Genomic DNA, 22,688 nt, shown 5'->3' with positions numbered 1-22,688 from the left:
GTTTGTCTTTTGTTCGTTATAGAAAAGAGATGGTGTCTGACATAATACTGTAACTGTATTTGTAATAGTACTGTAATGTACAGATATTCGCTATTCTCATTAAAAAAAGAAAAAAAAAGAGAGATCATCAGAGATTGAGTCGTTTTGGCGGATTTGACTGTTTTTCCTACTCCTCCCAGTGTCAGAAACAAATCAATGCCTTCAGACTAGGGGGTTGGGCGATTGGACAAATATATGGCCGACCGACGGTCAGCTCAGTCCACCGCCGGTTGATGGGACGATTTTTGTAGTTTTATTTTTGCCCATTTAACTCATTGAGTGCCAGCCACTTTTGGAGAACGGACGCTCCCAGTGCCAGAGTTTCAGAGCGTTTTCAGTGATTTCTCGAGGCCCACAGAATATTGTGTGATATTACTATGTAAACACCGAACACGCACAAAGAACGATGAGACTCTGTTGTATCAGCAGCAAAAAAAAGTTTATTGATATCATGTTGTATCAGCAGCAAAAAAAAGTTTATTGATATCATTTTCCGTTCTTTAGTTATCAGCCGGAGAAGATAGGTCAAAAACAGAAAAAATTGGCGTTTCCATCTAGAAGCTGAGATATTGAGCCTTTTGTGAAATATAGCATTTCAAGCACATGACTGACTCTGAAGGTAATATTTTCTGATGTGACACCTCAAAAATAATTTACTTCAATAAAACAGTGAAAACAAAGGAATTTTGTTTGGCAAAATAATATTTTTTAGCTGCAACCAGCAGCGCTGGCCCCTGCGTGCGCAGACCCTACACCTTCTTGCTGGTCTTGATTTACTGCTGGTGGGCATCAGATAGCTTGTTTGCCTGTCTCTGTCAATCGAGCCTGCTGTGCGGGTGTTGTGTGTTGTACGCTGCCCTGCGTGCCCCACCCCCCTCCTCCTCCTCCTTCGTGGGAGTGTCTCTGCGCGACTCTGAGTGTCGCTGCGTTTGCTCTCGCTCTGCTTTTGCTCCGTCTGCACTGAAAAGTGCGCTGCATCCCCCCGCTTTTTCACAACCTGTCCCGGCTCCCAGCTGAGAATAATGTAACTTTTCAGAAAGAGGCTGGTGTCGGCAACTAAATCATATGGAGGGGCTATTGCAGCGGAGACGGAGGAGCTCAATTGTGGTGTCAGCAGATTGACTGCTGTTCACAGGCACAGCTAACGTTATGCTTCATGCATATCGATGTGATTTCCGTTTCCTCATGACTTCTTCTCTCTTTTCTCCTGGCCTTTCTCTAATCTGGAGAGCACCGTCGCCACCTAATGGGTCCCTAAAATAGCTTTTACACATTCGACAGCCACCATACTTTCACAGGAGATGGATCTGGCTTTGATACACGTCCCACTGTCAAAAAACGCAATTGACGACTTTAGTCGTCTTTGGCACTCAACGTTACTAAAGCAATTGATGACTAAAGTCGTCATTGGCACTCAATGAGTTAATGGTCTAATTTATCACTAATTTATAACCTGTGAAGCTGTGTGTGTGTGTGTGTGTGTGTGTGTGTGTGTGTGTGTGTGTGTGTGTGTGTGTGTGTGTGTGTGTGTGTGTGTGTGTGTGTGTGTGTGTGTGTGTGCGTGCGTGCGTGCGTGCGTGTCCGTCCACTCCAGCACAGCTCGAACCACAGACAAAAGCACATGAACAAAGTGACCTATTTAAAAGCCAAGCCCCACCCTGCCAATAGCAGGTAGCCAATAGCAGGTAGCCTTCAGTGTCAGGTGACTTGGGCTTTGGGTTGCAGACCTCTATACTCAGATTCCTAACTGGATGCCTCGATGGAAACAAACTAGGGCTGCTCAATTAATCGCATTTCAATCTCAATTACAATTTTGGATTCCCACAATTATGAAAACAAGATAATCGAGATAAAACGATTATTATTATTTTTATATATTATTTATTTTAGTTAGCCTATTTATTTATCTAAAAATAATAATTGATTTTCATTTTATTTCCTTGTTTTTCCCTTAAATTATATTTAAAGTTCAAAGACATCCAGTATTAAAAAGACACATTTTGCAGATGCATGATGTGCATGATGCACTAGAGCTGTCACTTTTTATTCCAAATTCGAATGTAACTTTGAATGGGGGGAGGGGGGTGATGTTCGATATGTAATTGACCCATCCGAATTAAAATAATAATAATAATATATATATATATTTTTTTTTTAATGTAAATCCTTAATAATCCAGCAGAGCGCGCTCCGCTCTAACAGCTTGACCTATCCTGACCACCTGACATGTCTTGACTTGACATGAGATGGCTTGTTGTTTGATGAGAGACACAAGACAAAATGGAGGCGGCTGATGCAGACAACAACAAAGCCAGGAGCGGACAATCACAACACATAGCCTCAACGCGACTCATCAGTCATTCTTCCTTCTTCGTCTGGGAGGTCGGCTCAAATGGCTGCACGCGATATACACGTTATCAATCGAAATAAAACTGTACCTTCTTCGGCTGATTAATTTTGGGTTTCAACTGCTCCACAGTGCCAGATGTATGGGTTCGGTGCTCAGTGGTTTGGTGGTGTACTGCAGTTTACAATTTTGACCATCGGCTCCGGCATGGGAATAAGGGCTCGCTATTGGAAACCACAGAATATTTTTGGAATACCATGTTGAGTACAACAACAAATCTGCGGACACACCTGCTAGTGAGTCACCCCACGCACGTTACATATCTCTTATGTAACGTAATCTTTATGGGGCCGCGGGGGGGGGGGGGGATTAACCAATTAACTCATTGAGTGCCAATGACGACAATCGTCGTCAATTCAAATACTAACATAGAGTGCCAATGACGACGATTGTCGTCAATTGCGTTTTTTGACGGTGGGACGTGGACATGTCTATGTTGAAACCGATAGAAGTTCTTATGTCCTTATGGGTCACCTGGGCAAGTGTGTATGATGTTGTGAGACCCGAAACACCCAACGACCCCAGGTTACATGATACTGATGATGTATCCCAGTTGCATTTAGAAGATGTAGTGTGTAAATATGTCGGGTTAGGACATATTGCAGTGAAGCCTGGCCTCCCCCTTGCCAGGTGCATCTATCAGATGTATGTATGCACTGTCTCTCGTTGTATTGGTTTGCCACCTTATGGACATAATGTGCAAAAATAGATATTGACATATTATATGTCATTTTTGGCCAACTTTGACAGCCATAATAACTACTGCCTCTGTCTCTGTCTGTCTGTCTATCTGTCTATCTGTCTGTCTGTCTGTCTGTCTGTCTGTCTGTCTGTCTGTCTGTCTGTCTGTCTATCTGTGTCTGTGTGTGTCTCTCTCTCTCTCTCTCTCTAGGTATGATCTTCAGTGAGGCAGATCAGGAGGTGAGGGACACTGGTTACCATCGCCACGCCTTCAATGTCCTGATCTCCACCAGACTGGGCTACCACAGAGAGCTGCCCGACACCCGGGATGCCCAGTAAGACCCACGGGTCTACCCATTGTTTTACACACCTGTTATACAGTGCTTTTATCCAAAGCATCTTATGTTATGTGTTTATATTAAAATAGACATTTTACACCACACTTATTGCAGTGCACTCCTCTTATAGTGATCACTATAAGCGGATGGATTCCACTGTAGTAGTAAACACAACATTGTGTAAATGTTTAAAGTCGAGGTGAACCCGTTCGTCACGTGCATCTGAGTCCATTTCAGACTGAAAACAAATTGAGAGGCGGACCATATACGGTGTCGATGATTTGATTTGACAATTCTGAGGACTGGCTTTGGCATTGGCCAATCCTGGCGTGTTCCACCCCCAAATCCGGTGGGATTCAGCGTGTTGTCGTGCTACGCGAGTGGGATCCGTGGAGTACCAGGCAGCCAGGCTGCTTCGTGCGGAGCGAGCGGACAATCCGATGCACGGGTGCTGCCCGCCCGCCTGGAAACTCCGAGAGACGACCCCTGACAGCCAGGGAGGCTGTCAGGCTCGGAGGCGCGCGCCATTATCGTTATAAATGTAAATAATATTCCTGGAATGCGCGTTTTTAACGAGCCAGTTACATTTCTTTGCATTCTTGGAGATTATAGTTTTTGTTTTTTGTTCATGTTTCTAACAATTGGCCAAGTTAGTAGTTAGTTTATGGGATAGGAATTCTGCCAGATGACAGGCACTAGGTGCCATTTTCTCTTTCTTTTGGAAGAGAAATTTATCCTGAAATGAAGATTTGATTGACAGCTGCATGTCATGATATGATTGGTTGAAATGGGGTAGAAATTTGATAGTACTAGGTGACGTCAGCAAACTGTACATTACTGTTATCAATGAAATCTTGAAAAATGAACTTTTGATGTGAAAAAGTGTGAAAAACTAAAGAAATTAGACTTTTGTGATTTTGTTTGCATACATTATTAAATAGGTGCACTGCATACCCAGGTATTTGAACTAAAAGAAAAGAAAAGTCATTTTTGTACCCGTGCCTCATCTGTTTTAACTTGTACCTTTTTCTGTGTGTGAGTACTTTGAGGAGTCAAATTCCTTGTATGTGTACATACTTGGCCAATAAAGCTGATTCTGCTCTGCTCACTCGGCCACCATGATCTCTGATACTGTAATTATTACTCATTATTCTCCCTCTCTCTTTCTCTCTCTGTCTCTCTCTCTATCTCCCCCCCTCTCTCTGTCTCTCTCCCTCTGTCTCCCCCCCTCTCTCTGTCTCTCTCTCTGTCTCCCCCCCTCTCTCTGTCTCTGCCTCTCTCTCTGTCTCTCCCCCTCTCTGTGTCTCTCCCTCTCTCTCTGTCTCCCCCCCTCTCTCTGTCTCTCTCTCTGTCTCCCCCCCTCTCTCTGTCTCTGCCTCTCTCTCTGTCTCTCCCCCTCTCTCTGTCTCTGCCTCTCTCTCTGTCTCTCCCCCTCTCTGTGTCTCTCTCTCTCCCTCTGTCTCCCCCCCTCTCTCTGTCTCTCTCTGTCTCCCCCCCTCTCTCTGTCTCTGCCTCTCTCTCTGTCTCTCCCCCTCTCTCTGTCTCTCCCTCTCTCTGTCTCTGTCTCTGTCTCCCCCTCTCTCTGTCTCCCCCTCTCTCTCTGTGTCTCCCCCTCTCTCTGTCTCCCCCTCTCTCTCTGTCTCTCCCCCTCTCTCTGTCTCTCCCTCTCTCTCTCTCTCTCTCTCAGGTGTAGGAATAAGGTGTATCCTGTGGCTCTACCCTCTGCCAGTGTAGTGATCTGTTTCTTTAACGAGGCGTGGTCGGCCCTGCTGAGGACGGTGCACAGTGTGTTGGACCGCACACCGCCCCACCTGCTGCATGAGATTATCCTGGTCGACGACTGCAGCGAACTGGGTAACCACGCCGACACCGATCTCGACGGGTCTAAAGCTCATGTCACTAGAGGCAACGTCATCTTTGTAGATGCTAATGCTAACAGAACACAGATCTAATGTCATCCTTGTAGATGCTAATGCTAACAGAACACAGATCTAACATCATGTTTGTAGATGCTAATGCTAACAACACAAATATAATGTCATGTTTGTAGATGCTAATGCTAACAGAACACAAATCTAACATCATGTTTGTAGATGCTAATGCTAACAGAACACAAATCTAACATCATGTTTGTAGATGCTAATGCTAACAGAACACAGATCTAACATCATGTTTGTAGATGCTAATGCTAACAGAACACAAATCTAACATCATGTTTGTAGATGCTAATGCTAACAGAACACAGATCTAACATCATGTTTGTAGATGCTAATGCTGACAACACAAATCTAACATCATCGTTGTAGATGCTAATGCTAACAGAACACAAATCTAACATCATGTTTGTAGATGCTAATGCTAACAGAACACAGATCTAACATCATGTTTGTAGATGCTAATGCTAACAGAACACAGATCTAACATCATGTTTGTAGATGCTAATGCTAACAGAACACAAATCTAACATCATGTTTGTAGATGCTAATGCTAACAGAACACAGATCTAACATCATGTTTGTAGATGCTAATGCTGACAACACAAATCTAACATCATCGTTGTAGATGCTAATGCTAACAGAACACAAATCTAACATCATGTTTGTAGATGCTAATGCTAACAGAACACAGATCTAACATCATCGTTGTAGATGCTAATGCTAACAGAACACAAATCTAACATCATATTTGTAGGTGCTAATGCTAACAGAACACAAATCTAACATCATGTTTGTAGATGCTAATGCTAACAGAACACAAATCTAACATCATGTTTGTAGATGCTAATGCTAACAGAACACACATCTAACATCATATGTGTAGGTGCTAATGCTAACAGAACACAAATCTAACATCATATTTGTAGGTGCTAATGCTAAGAAAACACAAATCTAATGTCATGTTTGTAGATGCTAATGCTAACGGAACCCAGATCTAACATCATCGTTGTAGATGCTAATGCTAACAGAACACAGATCTAATGTCATCCTTGTAGATGCTTATGCTAACAGAACCCAGATCTCACAGTACCAGATGGGTCAAAATGTCAAGTTACTAGACCTAATGTTATGTTTGTAGATGCTAATGCTAACAGAACGTAGATCTTACGGCATCAGATGGGTCTAAATTTCACGTTACTATACCTAACGTCATCTTTGCTGACACTAATGCCAACAGAACACAAATGTCATCGTTGTAGATGCCACTGCTAACAGAACACAGATCTCACAGCATTCACTCAGTAAATAGTCAACAACAAAACAGATCTCAATGCAGAAAATGGCTTTAAATCTGATGTTATTAGGCTGGGTGTACACGGTGAAACTTTCACGCAACTTTAGTTGGTGGAAACGTAGGTGGAACTAAGTTACAATTGATTTGCATGGCGTAAAGCCCTCTGCAACACACTTGAAACTGATCTGAAACTGATCTGCAACAGTTGCAAAACTAGTTTCAGTTCATCAAAATGCTGATATGATGTGTCAGATGATAATGTCAAACAGCTGAGCCATGTCAACACACAAACATGAGCTAGGTAAACTACTGTTGTTGCGTGATCAATTCAACCAATTTCAACTGATTGATTTCCACGGGACAACGGCGTATCACCAAAATTAACCAAATAATCAAACAGAATATGGTCTCTTGGACGCCACACAAGGAGATATCCTCATAGACTTCATGCAAGCTTGGTCATGCTACAGTTGAGCCAAGGGAGAATGCACTCACCACTCATTTGATCAAGCTCTTTGAATAGAGTGTGAAATGATCGATGGTCTCCCCAATTGTGCTCGGCCAGTTTTTCCCTCTGATGCCCCGGTCGCTGCCCCACCCTCTGCCGATCTGGGGAGAGCCGTAGACTAGCACCATGCTTTTCACCTGACAGCTGGGAGCTTCACCGGCAGGAGGTAGCACGTGGGAGGATCACGCTATTCCCACCAGTTCCCTTCCGCCCTGACCGACCAGAGGAGGCGCTAGTGCAGCGACCAGGACACATACCCTTAAAGACGAGCTGAACCCCAAAATGATTTTTCTTTTCTTTTAGTTCAAATACCTGGGTGCACCTATTAAATAATGTATGCAAAAAACTCACAAAAAATAAAATTTCTTTAGTTTTTCACACTTTTTCACATCAAAGGTTAGTTTTTCAAGATTTATTATTAGGATTGGCCAAAGCCAATTCCAGTCCCCAGAATTGTCAAATAAAATCGTCGACATGCTACTATGACCCGCCTCTCAACCTCTCATCTCAGACAAGTTATGTTTTCAGTCTGAAACGTGACTTCGACCCACGCGCCACTTGGCTTCCGTTGGGTTCATTTCATCTTTAATCCGGCTTCCCACCCGCAGACACAGCCAATCGTGCCTGTATGGACGCCCGACCAAGCCGGAGGTAACACGAGTAGCCAGTCCTTCACCCATGTGATGTTGAGCCTTTTTAGCTCATGTTTTTTCCTCCAGCATAGCAATTAGAGAAGAAATAGTATAGAAATGTCATATCACGATTGTAGTGACCAAAATGATCACGTCATCAGTAGTAGGGATGTAACAATGCATCACGAGACAGTTTATTATCTATACGTGTGACGATTCAAATCAGTGGGATGAAAAAATGAATTGTGCAATACTCCTTTTAAACAGCAGAGGGTACTATCTGCTTTTGACCTCATTGTCGCCCTACGACGTAATGGGCCAGTAGCTGCTGCTGTATTATCCATATTCAAGATTCACTTTAATAGCCACAGTAAGTAATCAGATTACAAGCAAGGAATTCATCACTCTGGATATTTAGAAAAGTACTGTAACTTCATCCCCCTCACCAGAGGACTTGAAGGAGGACTTGGAGCGGTACATCAAGGAGGACCTGAAGGGGAAGGTTCGGCTGGTGAGGAACCAGAAGAGAGAAGGACTCATCAGAGGACGCATGATAGGAGCCTCACATGCAACAGGTACATCCTGTGTCCTTATGTCCTTATTCACGACAGTCCAGTGGTTCCCAACCTTCGGGTCACAACCCCAAGTGAGGTCGCCTGGAATTCACATGGGGCTGCCTGTTAGGTTTTTTGTTTTTTGTTTTTATTAACACAACACACAATTTAAAACTATCAAAGGGGGATTCAGGCCTGAGTTTAATGTCAGAATTCTCAGATTAAAGTCAGAATTCTGACTCAGAATTCAGATTTTAATTTCAGAATTCTGAGATTAAAGTTAGAATTCTGAGTTGAATGTCAGAATTCTGGAAAAAGTCAGAAGACTCCTGAGATTAAAGTCAGAATTCTGGGTTCGTTGTCAGAATTATTAGATTAAAGTCAGAATTTTTATTTTAAATCACAATTCTGTGAAAAGAGTCACGTGACGTCAAAGTGGGGTCACAAGCAAAAAAAGAATTTGTAACCGCTACACCATGTGACCTGCTCTGTCATCTTTAGTCAGAAGTCACAACGGCGAATTTGTGGATAAACATAACTTTATGAGAAAAGATAGATTTTTGACTGTTTTGGGGTTTCATCAGATTTTAATCAAATAAAGCCTTGCCTTTCATTCTTTGTTAAGAGGACTATGAGATTCAAACACTAAATATCATTTCTAAAGCACATAAAAGTAGGGTGACCAGCCAAACTACTAGATTAGGCCTACTGGTAGTTTGTCACTTGTCAACACAGCTCACATTGGCTTGTATTGTGAAGGTTTCTTATTGGTTTGTTATTTTTGACTAGTAACATTGATAATTGGGCTGTTTATGAGTATGGTTTAATTTGCACTGGGAGGGTTTTGTCACCTGGCAACATTTCTCCCCCTCCCATTCTCTGTATCAGCGGTTCCCAACCTTTTCCCGCTCAGGGCCCACTTGAAAATGTGTCAAAAGTTGCCGGCCCACATCTGAGCGTAAACAATGTGGAGGCCCAATAATGCCTTCTCACACATATCATACATCAGAAACTAAAAGTGAGGGGCTGTCTGCAATAGGCGAATTAACGATGAATTGATTACAAATTGAATAACAGTATCATTCAACAATGGAGGAATGCATTCTCATACATAATAAAAAAAAAAATCATAGTGTTTTTGCAAATGATTTAGCTGCCCACTTGCAATACCTTTGCGACCCACAGGTTGGGAATGGTTGCTCTATAGCAGGGGTGCCCACACTTTTTCAGCTTGGGAGCTACTTTTAAAATGACCAAGTCAAAGTGATCTACCAAACATATTTATTTATATATATATACACTGAGTATACAGTGGAAAACAGTGGAACAGTGGAAAAACATTGGAAAAACAGTGGAAACAGTGGAAAAACAGTAATTTTTTTTTTTTTTTTTTTTTTTTTTTCTCCCCTCAATGCCATGCGATCGACCACACTACCTTCGCGATCGACCGGTCGATCGCGATCGACGTATTGGGCACCCCTGCTCTATAGTATACGATAGGCTCTCTCTTAAACGGCTGATGTGTGTGTGTGTCACCTAAATCTGCAGAATAACAGGTTGACCATCTCACTTTATTGTCTAATCAAAATGATTGTTTCATCCACGGGAAAACATAGTTTCAGCCGTGTGTGTGTGTGTGTGTGTGTGCGCGTGTGTGTGTGTGTGTGTGTAGGCGAGGTGCTTGTCTTCCTGGACAGTCACTGTGAGGCGAATGTTGATTGGCTGCAGCCTCTGCTGGCGCCCATCCAGAGAGAGCGCCACACGGTGGTGTGTCCCGTCATCGACATCATCTCAGCCGACACGCTGGCCTACTCGCCCTCGCCGCTCGTCCGCGGAGGCTTCAACTGGGGCCTGCACTTCAGATGGGACCCGGTCCCCCCGAACCAGCTCCACGGGCCCCAGGGCCCCACCGGACCCATCAGGTGAGGTCCCCCCCAACCAGCTCCACGGGCCCCACCGGACCCATCAGGTGAGGTCCCCCCCAACCAGCTCCACGGGCCCCAGGGCCCCACCGGACCCATCAGGTGAGGTCCCCCCGAACCAGCTCCACAGGCCCCAGGGCCCCACCGGACCCATCAGGTGAGGTCCCCCCGAACCAGCTCCACGGGCCCCAGGGCCCCACCGGACCCATCAGGTGAGGTCCCCCCGAACCAGCTCCACGGGCCCCAGGGCCCCACCGGATCCATCAGGTGAGGTCCCCCCCAACCAGCTCCACGGGCCCCAGGGCCCCACCGGACCCATCAGGTGAGGTCCCCCCCCAACCAGCTCCACGGGCCCCAGGGCCCCACCGGACCCATCAGGTGAGGTCCCCCCCAACCAGCTCCATGGGCCCCAGGGCCCCACCGGACCCATCAGGTGAGGTCCCCCCCAACCAGCTCCACGGGCCCCAGGGCCCCACCGGACTCATCAGGTGATGATGCACTGCTTCCCAGAAATGCATTTACGCATCGAAAGTCATCAAAGCGGTCCACGTTGGTAAAGATTATCGTGCCGACACAAAGGCAGCAGTTTTCATAAACTTTTGTGAACCACAGACCTTATTTCACACATTTAAGCAAATTCCACATTCTAAAATCCCATAGCCTTTTCCCCTTATGATCCAACATGGCGGCGATTTCTGGTTAGGCCTAAAAAAAAACATCATCCCTGTGGTCCTCTATTCAGTGGCGTTTTACTGCCACGTAACTAACAGCTAACAGCTAGCTAACGCCAGAGGCTAATGCCAGCTATTTACTGTAACTCATACTGTAATTATTATTATCTGAATATCATACGTCAGTTGTTAGGCAACCATAATGTCTGACGTCATCACCCGTTTTAACCAACAGCTTATTTTTCTGACTTTGAGTCCAAAATGAGGTTATTTGTCAACAAAATACACTGGCGAACAGTGTGGCTAATCAACAGACCAGGGCAAAACCCAGGTACATAATAATAATATCTTAAAAATGACAATACACTGGAGGGGGGGTTTAACTACTGTTGAAGCGTGCTGCTGCCATCTTTGATTTTGAGGTCGGGGGTCATCATACACTAATGATGTACCCATCATTAGTGTATGATGGGTACAGATTCTAATCGTGTGTGTACTGCCTCCCGACGCCAGTCGGAGCCACAACAATTATATCAAACAATTTCCAAGCCAACTCTGGATGCAGTCACCTAGTGTAACTGTAAACTCATCAACAACTCACATGCATAATATGGATCCCGCCAATATCCAATGAAAATCTGAGGCTATGCACCAAGAAGCAGTCAAATAGCTAGTCATTCTTCATACAATACATATTTCTGATTCCATACCAACACGCTAAAACCTGTTTGTCAAGTGAGCCCAAATAAAACCGAAACATCCGGTTATAACCTTCAAAATAAAATTGTATCAAAAGTACTATTGCAACGTTTCTTTTGTGTGATGCGAAATATCCCAAGTACTACCAAAGAAGAAATAAAGAAAACATTTGCAGAGAAACCTGTTGTAAATGAAGATACGATGTTGTGCCTTCGAAAAGCAATTTTTTTTGACTGAGTCATGCAGTAATAAATTCATGCTTTTATTTTGAAGATAAAACCGCCTAGCTTCTTTGTTTGTGTTTGTGTTCAGTTGCAGTGACACGAGTCGGCTAGTGTGTGATGACTTGTGATTCCAGTCGTTAAGTGTATAACCCCCAGTTTTTTAGTCATCATAAAAAAATCTTCAGGAACCAGTCGGATAGTGTATACTCCCCTGTCTTTTCATAATCTGTGAGGATTTTGAAAGTTGTCTAGTCTATCCTAGGCTTTATCGGTTCAAACTTGAGTCCCGCCCACAAAGCCTCTGATTGGCTCGATTGTGTTTCCGAATCTCTCTCCTCTCAGGTCTCCCACCATGGCCGGCGGACTGTTTGCTATGAACAGGAACTATTTTAACGAGCTCGGCCAATACGACGCCGGCATGGACATCTGGGGTGGAGAGAACCTGGAGATCTCCTTCAGGGTGAGAAAGGACAACTGCTGACAGTCAGTGACTATGTTTACATGCACACAATAATCCGCTTTTTGCCTTTATCCTGAAAAAGGCAATATTCCGATTAAACTTTACATGGCGAATGAAAATAAATAATCCACTAATATTCCTGTTTACGTGCAGCCGTTCATATTCTGAATACTGTACCATTGCCTACTATTCTCCCTCCCTGACTTGCACACTCAGGGAGGCAGAGGGCGACAGAGAGCACGTTTACATGTACCCAATATTCCGGTGTTTGCCCTTATTCTGAAAAAGACAATATTCCGACTAAAGGAATAATCCACTAATATTCCCGTTTACATGCAGCCGTAGCTCGCCCTCCCCCACATGTAGAGAGAGAGATGCAGATAAGCAGCCCTGACGTGTCGTCATGATCTCTATTCTTACCAGCGTCACAATGGTCCATTTTAGGAGCTTGCTGCTGCTGGAAAGTTGGGCGTTAGCGATATTTGCACATCTCCAAAAACCTGTTGATATCCAAGTCTTTTGTATTAAAAGTAGGGTATGTTAATATAATATTAATATAAATAATAATGATGATATATATAATATTGGGAATAATAACGGAATATTAGTGTGCATGTAAACATACTGAATCAATAGATCAGTCTATCAATCCTCTCTCTTTGTCTCCCTCCCTCTCTCTCTCTCCCTATCTCTCTGCCTCTTTCTCCCCATGTATCTCCCTCTCTTTGTCTCTTTCTCCCCCTCTCTTTCTCTCTCCCCATCTCTGTGTGTCTCTCTCCTCATCTCTTCCTCTCCCGCCCTCTCTCTCACCGCCCTCCTCCCTCCCTCTCCGTCTCTCTCTCTCTCTCTCTCTCTCTCTCAGATCTGGATGTGTGGGGGTCAGTTGTTGATCGTCCCTTGCTCCCGGGTCGGTCACATCTTCAGGAAGCGGCGTCCGTACGGCTCCCCGGGAGGCCATGACACCATGGCCCACAACTCCCTGAGGCTGGCACACGTCTGGATGGACGAATACAAGGTACTCTCACACACACACGCACACACACACACACACACACAGGCGAAACACACATCCACAACTGACAGTTACTGTACTGAGAGAGTTATTTAGTTGTACTTCCAGGGTTCCCGCAGGTCCTTGAAATCCTTTACAGTTTGTAAATCTGAGAAGAAAAATCAAAAATAGACATAAATAGACATGGGTCATTGAAAGTGCTTAAATTTATATATTATGTGTAAGAATAGAAATTCAAGTTCTTTTGATATATATTTTTTATTTATCGTTAGTCAATTTAACAACACAGTTGAGAAATGTTGACACATTCAAGCCTCTCTCTCTCTTTTTAACTGTTGTCTGGGGGCTTCTGTAAATCCTGCTAGTTCTCATTATAAACATTCTCACTATTGTAACAGTAATTCACCTTGATCCCGATCTCAACCTATGCCGTGTTGACTCCTTTAATTTGAGAGAGTTGGGCCTGGAAAGTCCATGAAAATTCCTTGAATTTGATGTTTAACACGTTGAGTGCCATAGCCGAGATATCTCGTCTTACATAATCCAACGGTTGAGTGCCATAGACGAGCTATCTCGTCTTACATAAACATTTTTTTTTTTGACGGTGGGACATCAATCAACCCCTTTTACGTCTTCTATATCAATATTGGGAGGAAGAGAATGTGTATAATCTATTTTACCGACCACTAAGTGGCGACAGTTCTCTCCCAAGACAGAGAGAAAGCCACAGCCAGCCACAGCCAGAGCCACAGCCAGCCAGCGCGCTGGAGAAAGCCAGTGTAATTTTCAAGGAAGTAGCTGGGCGAAAACTCTTTCGATTTCACACACACACACACACACACACACACACACACACACACGCGCGCGCGCACACACACACGCGCGTGCACACACACACACTCGAGTACCTTTGCGCATAAATAAGACCAGAATCGCAAAAGCTTATTCAAAGCTCTCAGCCGACACCTCAAGAAACAGTTTTACAGTCCAGACGGCCGCGGAGAATCCTCCCTCCGCAGCACAGACGGAGGGAGGAGTTTGGAGACACACACACACTCTCTCTCTCTCTCTCTCTCTCTCTCTAGTCCCGAGAGAGAGAGAGAGAGAGAGAGAGAGAGGAGAGAGAGAGAGAGAGAGAGAGAGAGAGAGAGAGAGAGAGCACACAGAGTGGGAGACAGACACGCTGTGGGGGCAAAGAACGGACAGAGATCTCTTCCTCTCAGAGCCGCGGAACAACGCGCGAACACACACACACACACACACACACACACACACACACACACAAACACAATACAGTATACAGACTTGCCCAAGGGCACCCATAATCACAGGCAGGTGACTGTTCTGCTGTTTGATTGAATTTCACAAAACTGCGATTATCTCAGCTTCCTGTCTCAGACCCTAAAACCATGCTGTACTCAACGGCTAATATCTACATAACTACTAACTCTGCAAACTAACTCTTTTAGACAGAGAAAGCACACATTCTATTAGTTATTTTTAGATGATTGGTGTTCACGAAGTCTTAACAGAAAAGAATCCTCGGCTCTTCTAAAATGAGCCAGAATCCTCAAAAAAAAACCTGGCACAACTTACCTACAGGATTGAAAAAACGGCTGGCACTCAATGTGTTAAGAAGGTGTCGGAACCCTGACACATTCACAACTGACAGAGTTACTGACCAACTGGTTAATCCAGGGCTTCTGTGGGTCCTTAAAAAGTCTTAAAAAGTCTAAAATACAAGAATCTGAATTTTAGGCATTAAAATGTCTTTGATATAAAACTAGCAATCTCGCTCAATTCCTAGGCTCGCCCCCCTGCGCAGGCTCGCGGCCTCACCCGCCCTGCACATGCGCAGCTCGGCCGATACGCGGACTCGCTACTGCATGGCCTGCAATAGCAGGAAGGATGACATCACTGATGACATAATCACGGATGACATCACTGATGACATCATCATTGATGACATCACCACTGAACTTCCTCAGCCAGGAAGGATGACATTATCACTGAAACAGACAAACTTTGCCCACTTGCTCCCTTTTATAATATAAGGATGTCTTGAATATGATTTTGCCAGGTTTTAGATAGTTTGGGTTAAAGAAGTTAACGTTGCTTTTATAAAGTTTATGAGGTTGCATTAAAATAACAATGCGTTACCAATTTGAAGCCGCTGCACCTTGTGCAAGAAAACGCTGACATTAGGATCATAGGGTCTAAAGCAGTGGTTCCCAAACTTGGGGTCGCCTGGAATTCAAATAGGGTCGCCTCAAATTTCTTAATTTTTTGTTTTGTTTTTTTGTTTTTTACACCACACACAATTTAATATTACCAAAGATGAGTAGGGTCACTTGTGATTTCTTTGTTTTTTGTTTGTTTAACACATTGAGTGCCACAGCGCTTCAGTAAAATTGTCTGGAGCCTGTGCCAGATTCACTTCCATTCAGTTGAAAACAGCTATAGAATTTTTTCTATTATGGCTATATTAACGGGGCTGGACTTTAATGAAACATTGAACACTCCTGCTTCTTCCAAAGAAGAAATTTTGTTTCTAGACAGTTCCATTATGAAATGACAGCCTCTCAAAAAAGTGCACTTTTTGCGTTTTTTTTTACTTTCCAAGATATAGTCCCTTTTATGAATACCTTTTGCACTCTAATTTCGAGCACATTCACTGACTCTGGCTGGTGTTTTCTGATGTGGTGGCGTGTGGTGTGGTTTCTGTGCAGCCTGTGTGCCACACACACACCCCCCCCCCCCCCCCCCCTCTCCACCTCTGAGCTGCGGGCTCCTCCCACACGCACAGAGTTTGTTTCTCGACTCCGTTTTTGCCCCGGACAGATCCCAGCGCCCATCAAGGAAATGATGCGCGCTGGCAAACGCGACTGAACGAAAAGGCTTGGCCGTTCGGCTTCGGATGCTGGCTTTCTAGGAAATCGTGTGGAGATAGATAGAAGCATAAGCTTGTGGCATACTCTTCGCTCAGTTGTGAGCGCGGATGCAGCCGAGCCCACTCTCCGCTGTAGACAGAGCAATATATACGGCTCTGGCAGAAAGCATGCATCGGTTTCCACTTTGATGACGGCTTTCTCCGCTGTCTCCTGTACAAAGTAAAGGATCTGAGGTGGGTGGAGCAGCTCCTGTGACGATGTTTAAGGTGGCGCCGTGTGATCCCTTGAAGGGATTCATGCTCACTGGCTAGGTACGACCATAAACAGCAGAATTATGGAATAATATGAATTATGATTTTAGGACGTCCACAGACGTCCTTGGCACTCAATGTGTTAAAGTGAGAATCTCTAAGATTTCAGTTTTGTTCTCTTGGGTGACACAGTCACAGCCATAGCTGTCAGACACCTATGGTGGTGGGGGGTAATTGCAGGTGAGATCCAAACAGTGTAATGTCACTACTGCAAAGGCTTCATCCAAATGCACATAGCCTCAATCAACATTGTGAGTGATTTATTTTTATTTTTTAATGAAAATCTTTTAGATTATAACTTTAAGTCAGGATTCTGAGAATAAAGTCCGAATTCTGAGATTAAAGTCAAAATTCAAAGTTACTGTCAGAATTTTGAGAAAAAAGTCAAATTTTTATTGAATTAAAGTCAGAATTCTGCAAGGGAAAAGAAGCATAATGTGACGATGTCACTGATGAAATTTGAAATGTCTCGGGTCCCTAGTTTTTTGTGACGTTAAAATAGTGTCACAAGCCAAAAGAGTTTGGGAAGCCCTGGTCAGCAACACCTGCTGACATCCCCCAATAGAGTTTCACTTCTAATTTGTTTGCCTGTATGGATGTGAAATAGGTCTTAAATTGCATTCATAATGGTCTTAAAAAGGTCCTAAAAAGTCTTAAATTGAACTTGTTGAAACCTGCAGAAACCCTGTAAGAGTTATTTAGTCACTTCCCATCGCTCTGTCTCTCTCGTCCAATCAGGAGCAGTATTTGTCTCTGCGTCCGGAGCTGAGGGAGCGGGCTTACGGTGACATCACAGAGCGCGTGGCACTGCGGCAGCGGCTACAGTGTCACTCGTTCCGCTGGTACCTGGACACCATCTACCCCGAGATGCAGACCGTCGCCAACGGCAACAAGCAACAACAACAACAACAAGCACTGTTTGTCAACAAAGGCCTGAAACGACCCAAAGTCCTGCAGAGAGGACGGGTAACTCTCTCTCACCTCATACGCTGCAACTACTGCCATCTGCTGGTTAGAAAGTGAATTGCAGCCAGTTATCCTGCCTCTGTGTATACTAGGATTTTGAAAGTTGTCCTAGGCTTAAGAGAGGTACTGTCCCATGTCCCAACAAAACCCTGAAATATTCCATTGTTCAGATGACCAAAAACCGGAATTGTTGTTTAATTTTGATGCAATTGATTTTTGATGTGATAACTTGACTTCAAAATCCTGGAAAAGAAGGCAAGATAGATTATTTAATTAACATTTATGTTTTCATTTTTTTTTCTAAAACGTAACATTAACACGTCACAACTTTAACTCGTCATCAATTATATCAATTATTATATTACATATTTTTATCTTTCTCTCCCTCCTCCCTCCCCCCAGCTTCGTAACCTAGCAACAGGGCGTTGCCTGGTGGCCCAGGGCCGAGCCAGTCAGAAGGGCGGAGCCGTGGTCCTGCGACCATGTGACCCCAGAGACCCCGAACAGGTCAGCTGACCTCACCGCCTCCAACATGACTTAACCTGACTTTAAGGGGCTGTGTGCAATCCCTGTGCCAGGTGGCCATGTTTGGAAAGTAGTTCCTGCTATGTATTTACTTACATAGCGTGGCAAGTACACCAGTCACACCATGTATTCATTGCGCTAAGCTAACTAGCGGGAGGGGTGCATTGCATCTTGTACTGCGCACACAGAGAAGAGAAAGGCATCTATCTTCTCCTTTTGCTATCGGGAATATGGCAAATAGGTTCCTGCAGTTCCTCAAACTGCCACCATGTCAAAGAAGTTGATTCTTACAAATAGGGCCTTAACATGGCTTAACACAGGTTTAATTTTGACACCAGTTTTGTGTATTTAGTGAATTTGGTGTCCTTTTCCTCTGCTTTTCTTGTGAAATGTTTCATTAAACGAAATTAAAACGTGTGTGTGTGTGTGTGTGTGTGTGTGTGTGTGTGTGTGTGTGTGTGTGTGTGTGTGTGTGTGCGTGCGTGCGTGCGTGCGCGTGCGTGTGCGTAGGACTGGGCATATGACTCAGAGGGCCAGCTGCTCTTGGCAGGGCTGCTGTGTCTGGATGTGTCAGAGGTCAGGACCACCGACCCCCCCAGACTGATGAAGTGTCACGGCTCAGGGGGGAGCCAGCAGTGGAGCCTGGCGGTGAGACACACACACACACACACACACACACACACACACAGACAGGAGTAAATATGGAATGGCATAGGAATAAATGTAAATTATTGCACTAGAATAAAAGTGAATATTGCACGAGTAAGAATGTAAATGTTGATCATTTTGCGGGGGGCGATAGCCAGACCGGAGGCATTATGGATTCGGGTTGTCCGTCCGTCTGTCCATCCGTCCGATGTTCGTTATATCTGAGGAACGCCTTGATGGAATTTCATCTAATTGGCCTCAAACGTCGACTTGGACTCAAGGATGAACTGATTAGATTTTGGTGGTCAAAGGTCAAAGTTCAAGGTCACTGTGACCTCACGAACGCCATTCCCAAGTTGGTTAACGCGATATCTCAGGAACAGCTTGACACAATTTCTTCCAATTTGGCTCAAACATCGACTTGGATGCATGGATGAACTGATTAGATTTTGGTGATCAAAGGTCAAGGTCACTGTCACCTCTCGAATGCCATTTTCAAGCTCGTTAACGCGATATCTCAGGAATGCCTTGATGGAATTTCTTTGAATTTGCCTCAAACGTCCACTTGGACTCAAGGATGAGCTAATTAGATTTTGGTGGTCAAAGGTCAAAGTTACTGTGACCTCATGGTAAATGGTAAATGGCCTGCATTTATATAGCGCTTTTATCCAAAGCGCTTTACAGTCAGTAGGTACATTCACCCATTCACACACCGATGGCGGCAGGTTACCACGCAGGGTGCTGGCACACCAATGGGAGAAATTTGGGGTTCAGTGTCTTGCCCAAGGACACTTCGACATGCAGACTGGAGGAGCCGGGAATCGAACCAGCGACCTCGTTTATCCAAAGGGATTAGTGGCCGACCCGCTCTACCTCCTGAGCTACAGCCGCCCTCATGGCCGCTCGTTAACGCGATATCTCAGGAACGCCTTGACGGTCTTTCTTCCAATTTGGCTCAAACGTTGATTTGGAGTCGAGGATAAACTAATTCGATTTTGGTGGTCAAAGGACAAAGGTTAAGGTCACTGTGACCTCACAAACGCCATTTTCAAGCTTGTTAACGTGATATCTCAAGAACGCCTTGACGGAATTTCTTCCAATTTGCCTCAAACGTCCTTGGACTCAAGGATGAACTGATTAGATTTTGGTGGTCAAAATTCAAGGTTACTGTGACATCACGACCGCTCGTTTCATGCTTGTTAACGTGATATCCCAGGAACGCCTTGACGGGATTTAATCTAATTTGCCTCAAACGTCCACTTGTACTCAAGGATGAACTGATTAGGCTACATTTTGGTGGTCAAAGGTCAAGGTCACTGTGACCTCACAAACGCCATTTTCAAGCTTGGTAACGCCATATTTCAGTAACACCTTGACAACATTTCTTCACATTTGGCTCAAACGTCAAAGTCTGGACAGACATGCATGTCGACTGCTCACTTGTTGGCGGAGGCATATATCCACGGTGCGGTCGTTCTAGTTTCTTTTTTTCACAATTTTGCACAGTTTGCCATGCTGCTGAGCCTTATTTCACTGCTTACTGTACATGATGGTGCTGTTAAGATTGTTCTGTTTGTTGCTACAAAGGGAAAGGTGAAGGAAGTGAACAGCATATCAACCTCTTAGTCCTTTATTCATACTACTAATCATGTTATGTAATGTATGGACCTGAAACATAAAATACAATAACATAATGATAATATAATAATAATGTTTTTATTGTATTAATTTATTAGCTAATTGCTATTAGCTATTGGCTAATGAGATTAGAGGAGCTAGGGCTAAATCATATTCACTCTCTCATGCAGAAGTCTAACCGGCTCTACCAGGTCTCGGTCGGCCAGTGCCTCTCCGTCCTCCAGCCAATCGGGCCCAAGGGTTACGTTGCCATGGCGATATGTGACGCCTCCCAGGCTCAGCAGTGGCAGCTGGAGGGCTGATGACATCACACTGATGACATCACACAGATGACCTCACACATCCGACAGACCTGACCGCCTCTCAGGAGGAAGGAAGGAAGGAAAGGACGTGTGAAAACTGAAGACTTTTATTTTAGGAGACAATCAAGTTTTATCCTATGAAGGAAGGAAGGGAGTGAAGTGACTGGAAATGATTTGAGTGTTTTTCTTCTCTGTGTCTGTTTGGTTTGGTTGTTTTGTTGAGACTCATCTTTGACTGAACGGTCTGAACTCCAGGCTCTGAATGTGTTGGACTGTCTGAAATCTCACACAGCTTTTTATTGTTTTATTCCAGTATGAATGAAGAAGATATTGAAATTTGGACCTCCTGACAGTTTCAGTGGGGTTTTTTAAGTGCGTTGGAACATTACAGGAAGATTATAGCAGAGTTCCCACTGGTCATGGAAATCGTCGAGAACCCTCATGGAATATCCTGGGATTTAGATCCAGACTGGGAATATCAGGTCAGTTTCCAGGAGAACAGCATGATATTTTCATCACATCAAAGCAGACAGAAGGACGTGGAAACGCCGCGTCTCGCTCCTGGAAAAGTTTTGGAAAAGTCCTGGAAAGTCCCGTCGTCCAGCGGGGAACGTTGCTGCAGGTCTGACTTGTGTCTTCTGACCGGACCGACACACTTTCAAATATTTTCCACAGAAGGAATGAGCACAAACGGTTATCTGAATCCTAAAGCTTCACAGCAACCGGTGATGTCATCAAATGTCAATTTAAATTAGTTAAGACCAGAGGTGGGGACTGGAGTCACAGTTTGAATTGCTCGAGACTTGACTTGAAAAACTTTCTAAAGTCTTGACAAAAAAGTCAGTTTCTAGTCTTGAGGCGCAAGGCTCACGTCTAAATGTAGATTACCAAGTCAAGTCAGAACAAATAAAGGTTCCACTATCAAGTTAGTATTGAGTTCATTGTATGGTCTTACACGGGACTTGGACTTGACACTTGAGTCACAGTTGTAATTGCTTGACTTGATGCATGAAGATAAATCTTGAGACTTGACTTGGGTTCTGGTGACCTGACTCTGACTTGTACTTTGATGACTTGAAAAGGTTTCTAAAGTCTTGGCTTGAGATCTTGTGTTTGTGTAAATGACTTGGATTGAAAGTGATGAGATTTGTTCCATACTTGAATTTATTGAAGTTGAAACTGATTGTAGAAATCAAACTCATGATGCTCTTACCAAGTTTTTATTAGTCAAACCATATTGCAATGAAAAGTCCTGATATATTTAGTTTTCTTTAAGATATTAAATTGATACTAGACTGGATTTGTTCTGACTTGACAGACTTGCTGTTCTACATTTAGACTTGGGACTGGAGTGAAATTGACTTGGTCTCACCTCTGGTTAAAACGGTCATAAATAATCACTGAACTGCTATTGGAATGATCGCAGCATAATATAAAAGTTTAACCAGTTTAACCATGACTTGAGAGGATGTAACATATTATTTAACTGATGATGTCATAATGTTGACTATTATTTAACAAATCGTATCATTTTGTTCGTTGCTTGGTCTTGTAACAATAGGCTGTACTGTATGCACGCAATGCTAGTGTTTGACAGTAGGCTGCTCCCCCACTTCCAGTCCTAAAAAAAACAGCCTAAACAACATTATTTGTGTCTATTTTATTCCTATTTGTGTGTCAAGGCTTAAATACGTTATGCAATGAGCTCAAAACATCTTCAAGCGTGTCACATGTGACATCTGTTGACATGTCATGTGACGTCAATGAAGGTCTCCCAAATTTGACTTTGTGACGTTTTGAGCTCATGGCATAACATGATTAACCCTTGACACACAAATTGGAATGAAATGCACAAAAAATAATGTCGTTTGGGCTCTATATGATTGTTTCTTAATCTACAATTATGGCCGGTGTTACTGATCAAGAGTTTTACTTTGCTTTTTAGACTTTTACAAAACTTTTAAGCCCCCGACCCCCAAAATAACGGTGCCAGAGGCTCGCGACCCCCACTATCCTCTGAGGTGGTTGA

General features: G+C 43.9%; 1 protein-coding gene across 4 annotated transcripts in view; it reads left to right on the top strand.

Moving 5' to 3' along the window:
* galnt11 (UDP-N-acetyl-alpha-D-galactosamine:polypeptide N-acetylgalactosaminyltransferase 11 (GalNAc-T11)) overlaps nucleotides 1–22,328 on the top strand; it is a 28,704-nt gene extending 6,376 nt beyond the window's left edge. For all 4 annotated transcript variants that reach the window (XM_083658167.1, XM_083658169.1, XM_083658168.1 and 1 more), the window contains exons 3-12: nucleotides 3,339–3,462; nucleotides 5,153–5,319; nucleotides 8,286–8,411; nucleotides 10,063–10,312; nucleotides 12,249–12,366; nucleotides 13,229–13,381; nucleotides 17,319–17,546; nucleotides 17,949–18,053; nucleotides 18,582–18,719; nucleotides 20,528–22,328. In XM_083658167.1, the coding sequence (XP_083514293.1) occupies nucleotides 3,339–3,462; nucleotides 5,153–5,319; nucleotides 8,286–8,411; nucleotides 10,063–10,312; nucleotides 12,249–12,366; nucleotides 13,229–13,381; nucleotides 17,319–17,546; nucleotides 17,949–18,053; nucleotides 18,582–18,719; nucleotides 20,528–20,659 (1,541 nt within the window). In that variant the 3' untranslated portion in view covers nucleotides 20,660–22,328. The remainder of the gene's footprint in view (nucleotides 1–3,338; nucleotides 3,463–5,152; nucleotides 5,320–8,285; nucleotides 8,412–10,062; nucleotides 10,313–12,248; nucleotides 12,367–13,228; nucleotides 13,382–17,318; nucleotides 17,547–17,948; nucleotides 18,054–18,581; nucleotides 18,720–20,527) is intronic.
* The last annotated feature ends 360 nt before the right edge of the window (nucleotides 22,329–22,688 follow it).

Source organism: Poromitra crassiceps (genome assembly GCF_964638095.1).
Source record: "Poromitra crassiceps genome assembly, chromosome: 2".
Taxonomy (NCBI): Eukaryota; Metazoa; Chordata; class Actinopteri; order Beryciformes; family Melamphaidae; genus Poromitra; species Poromitra crassiceps.
Note: the sequence above shows the minus strand (reverse complement) of the source record. Positions and strands in the feature narration are given on the sequence as shown.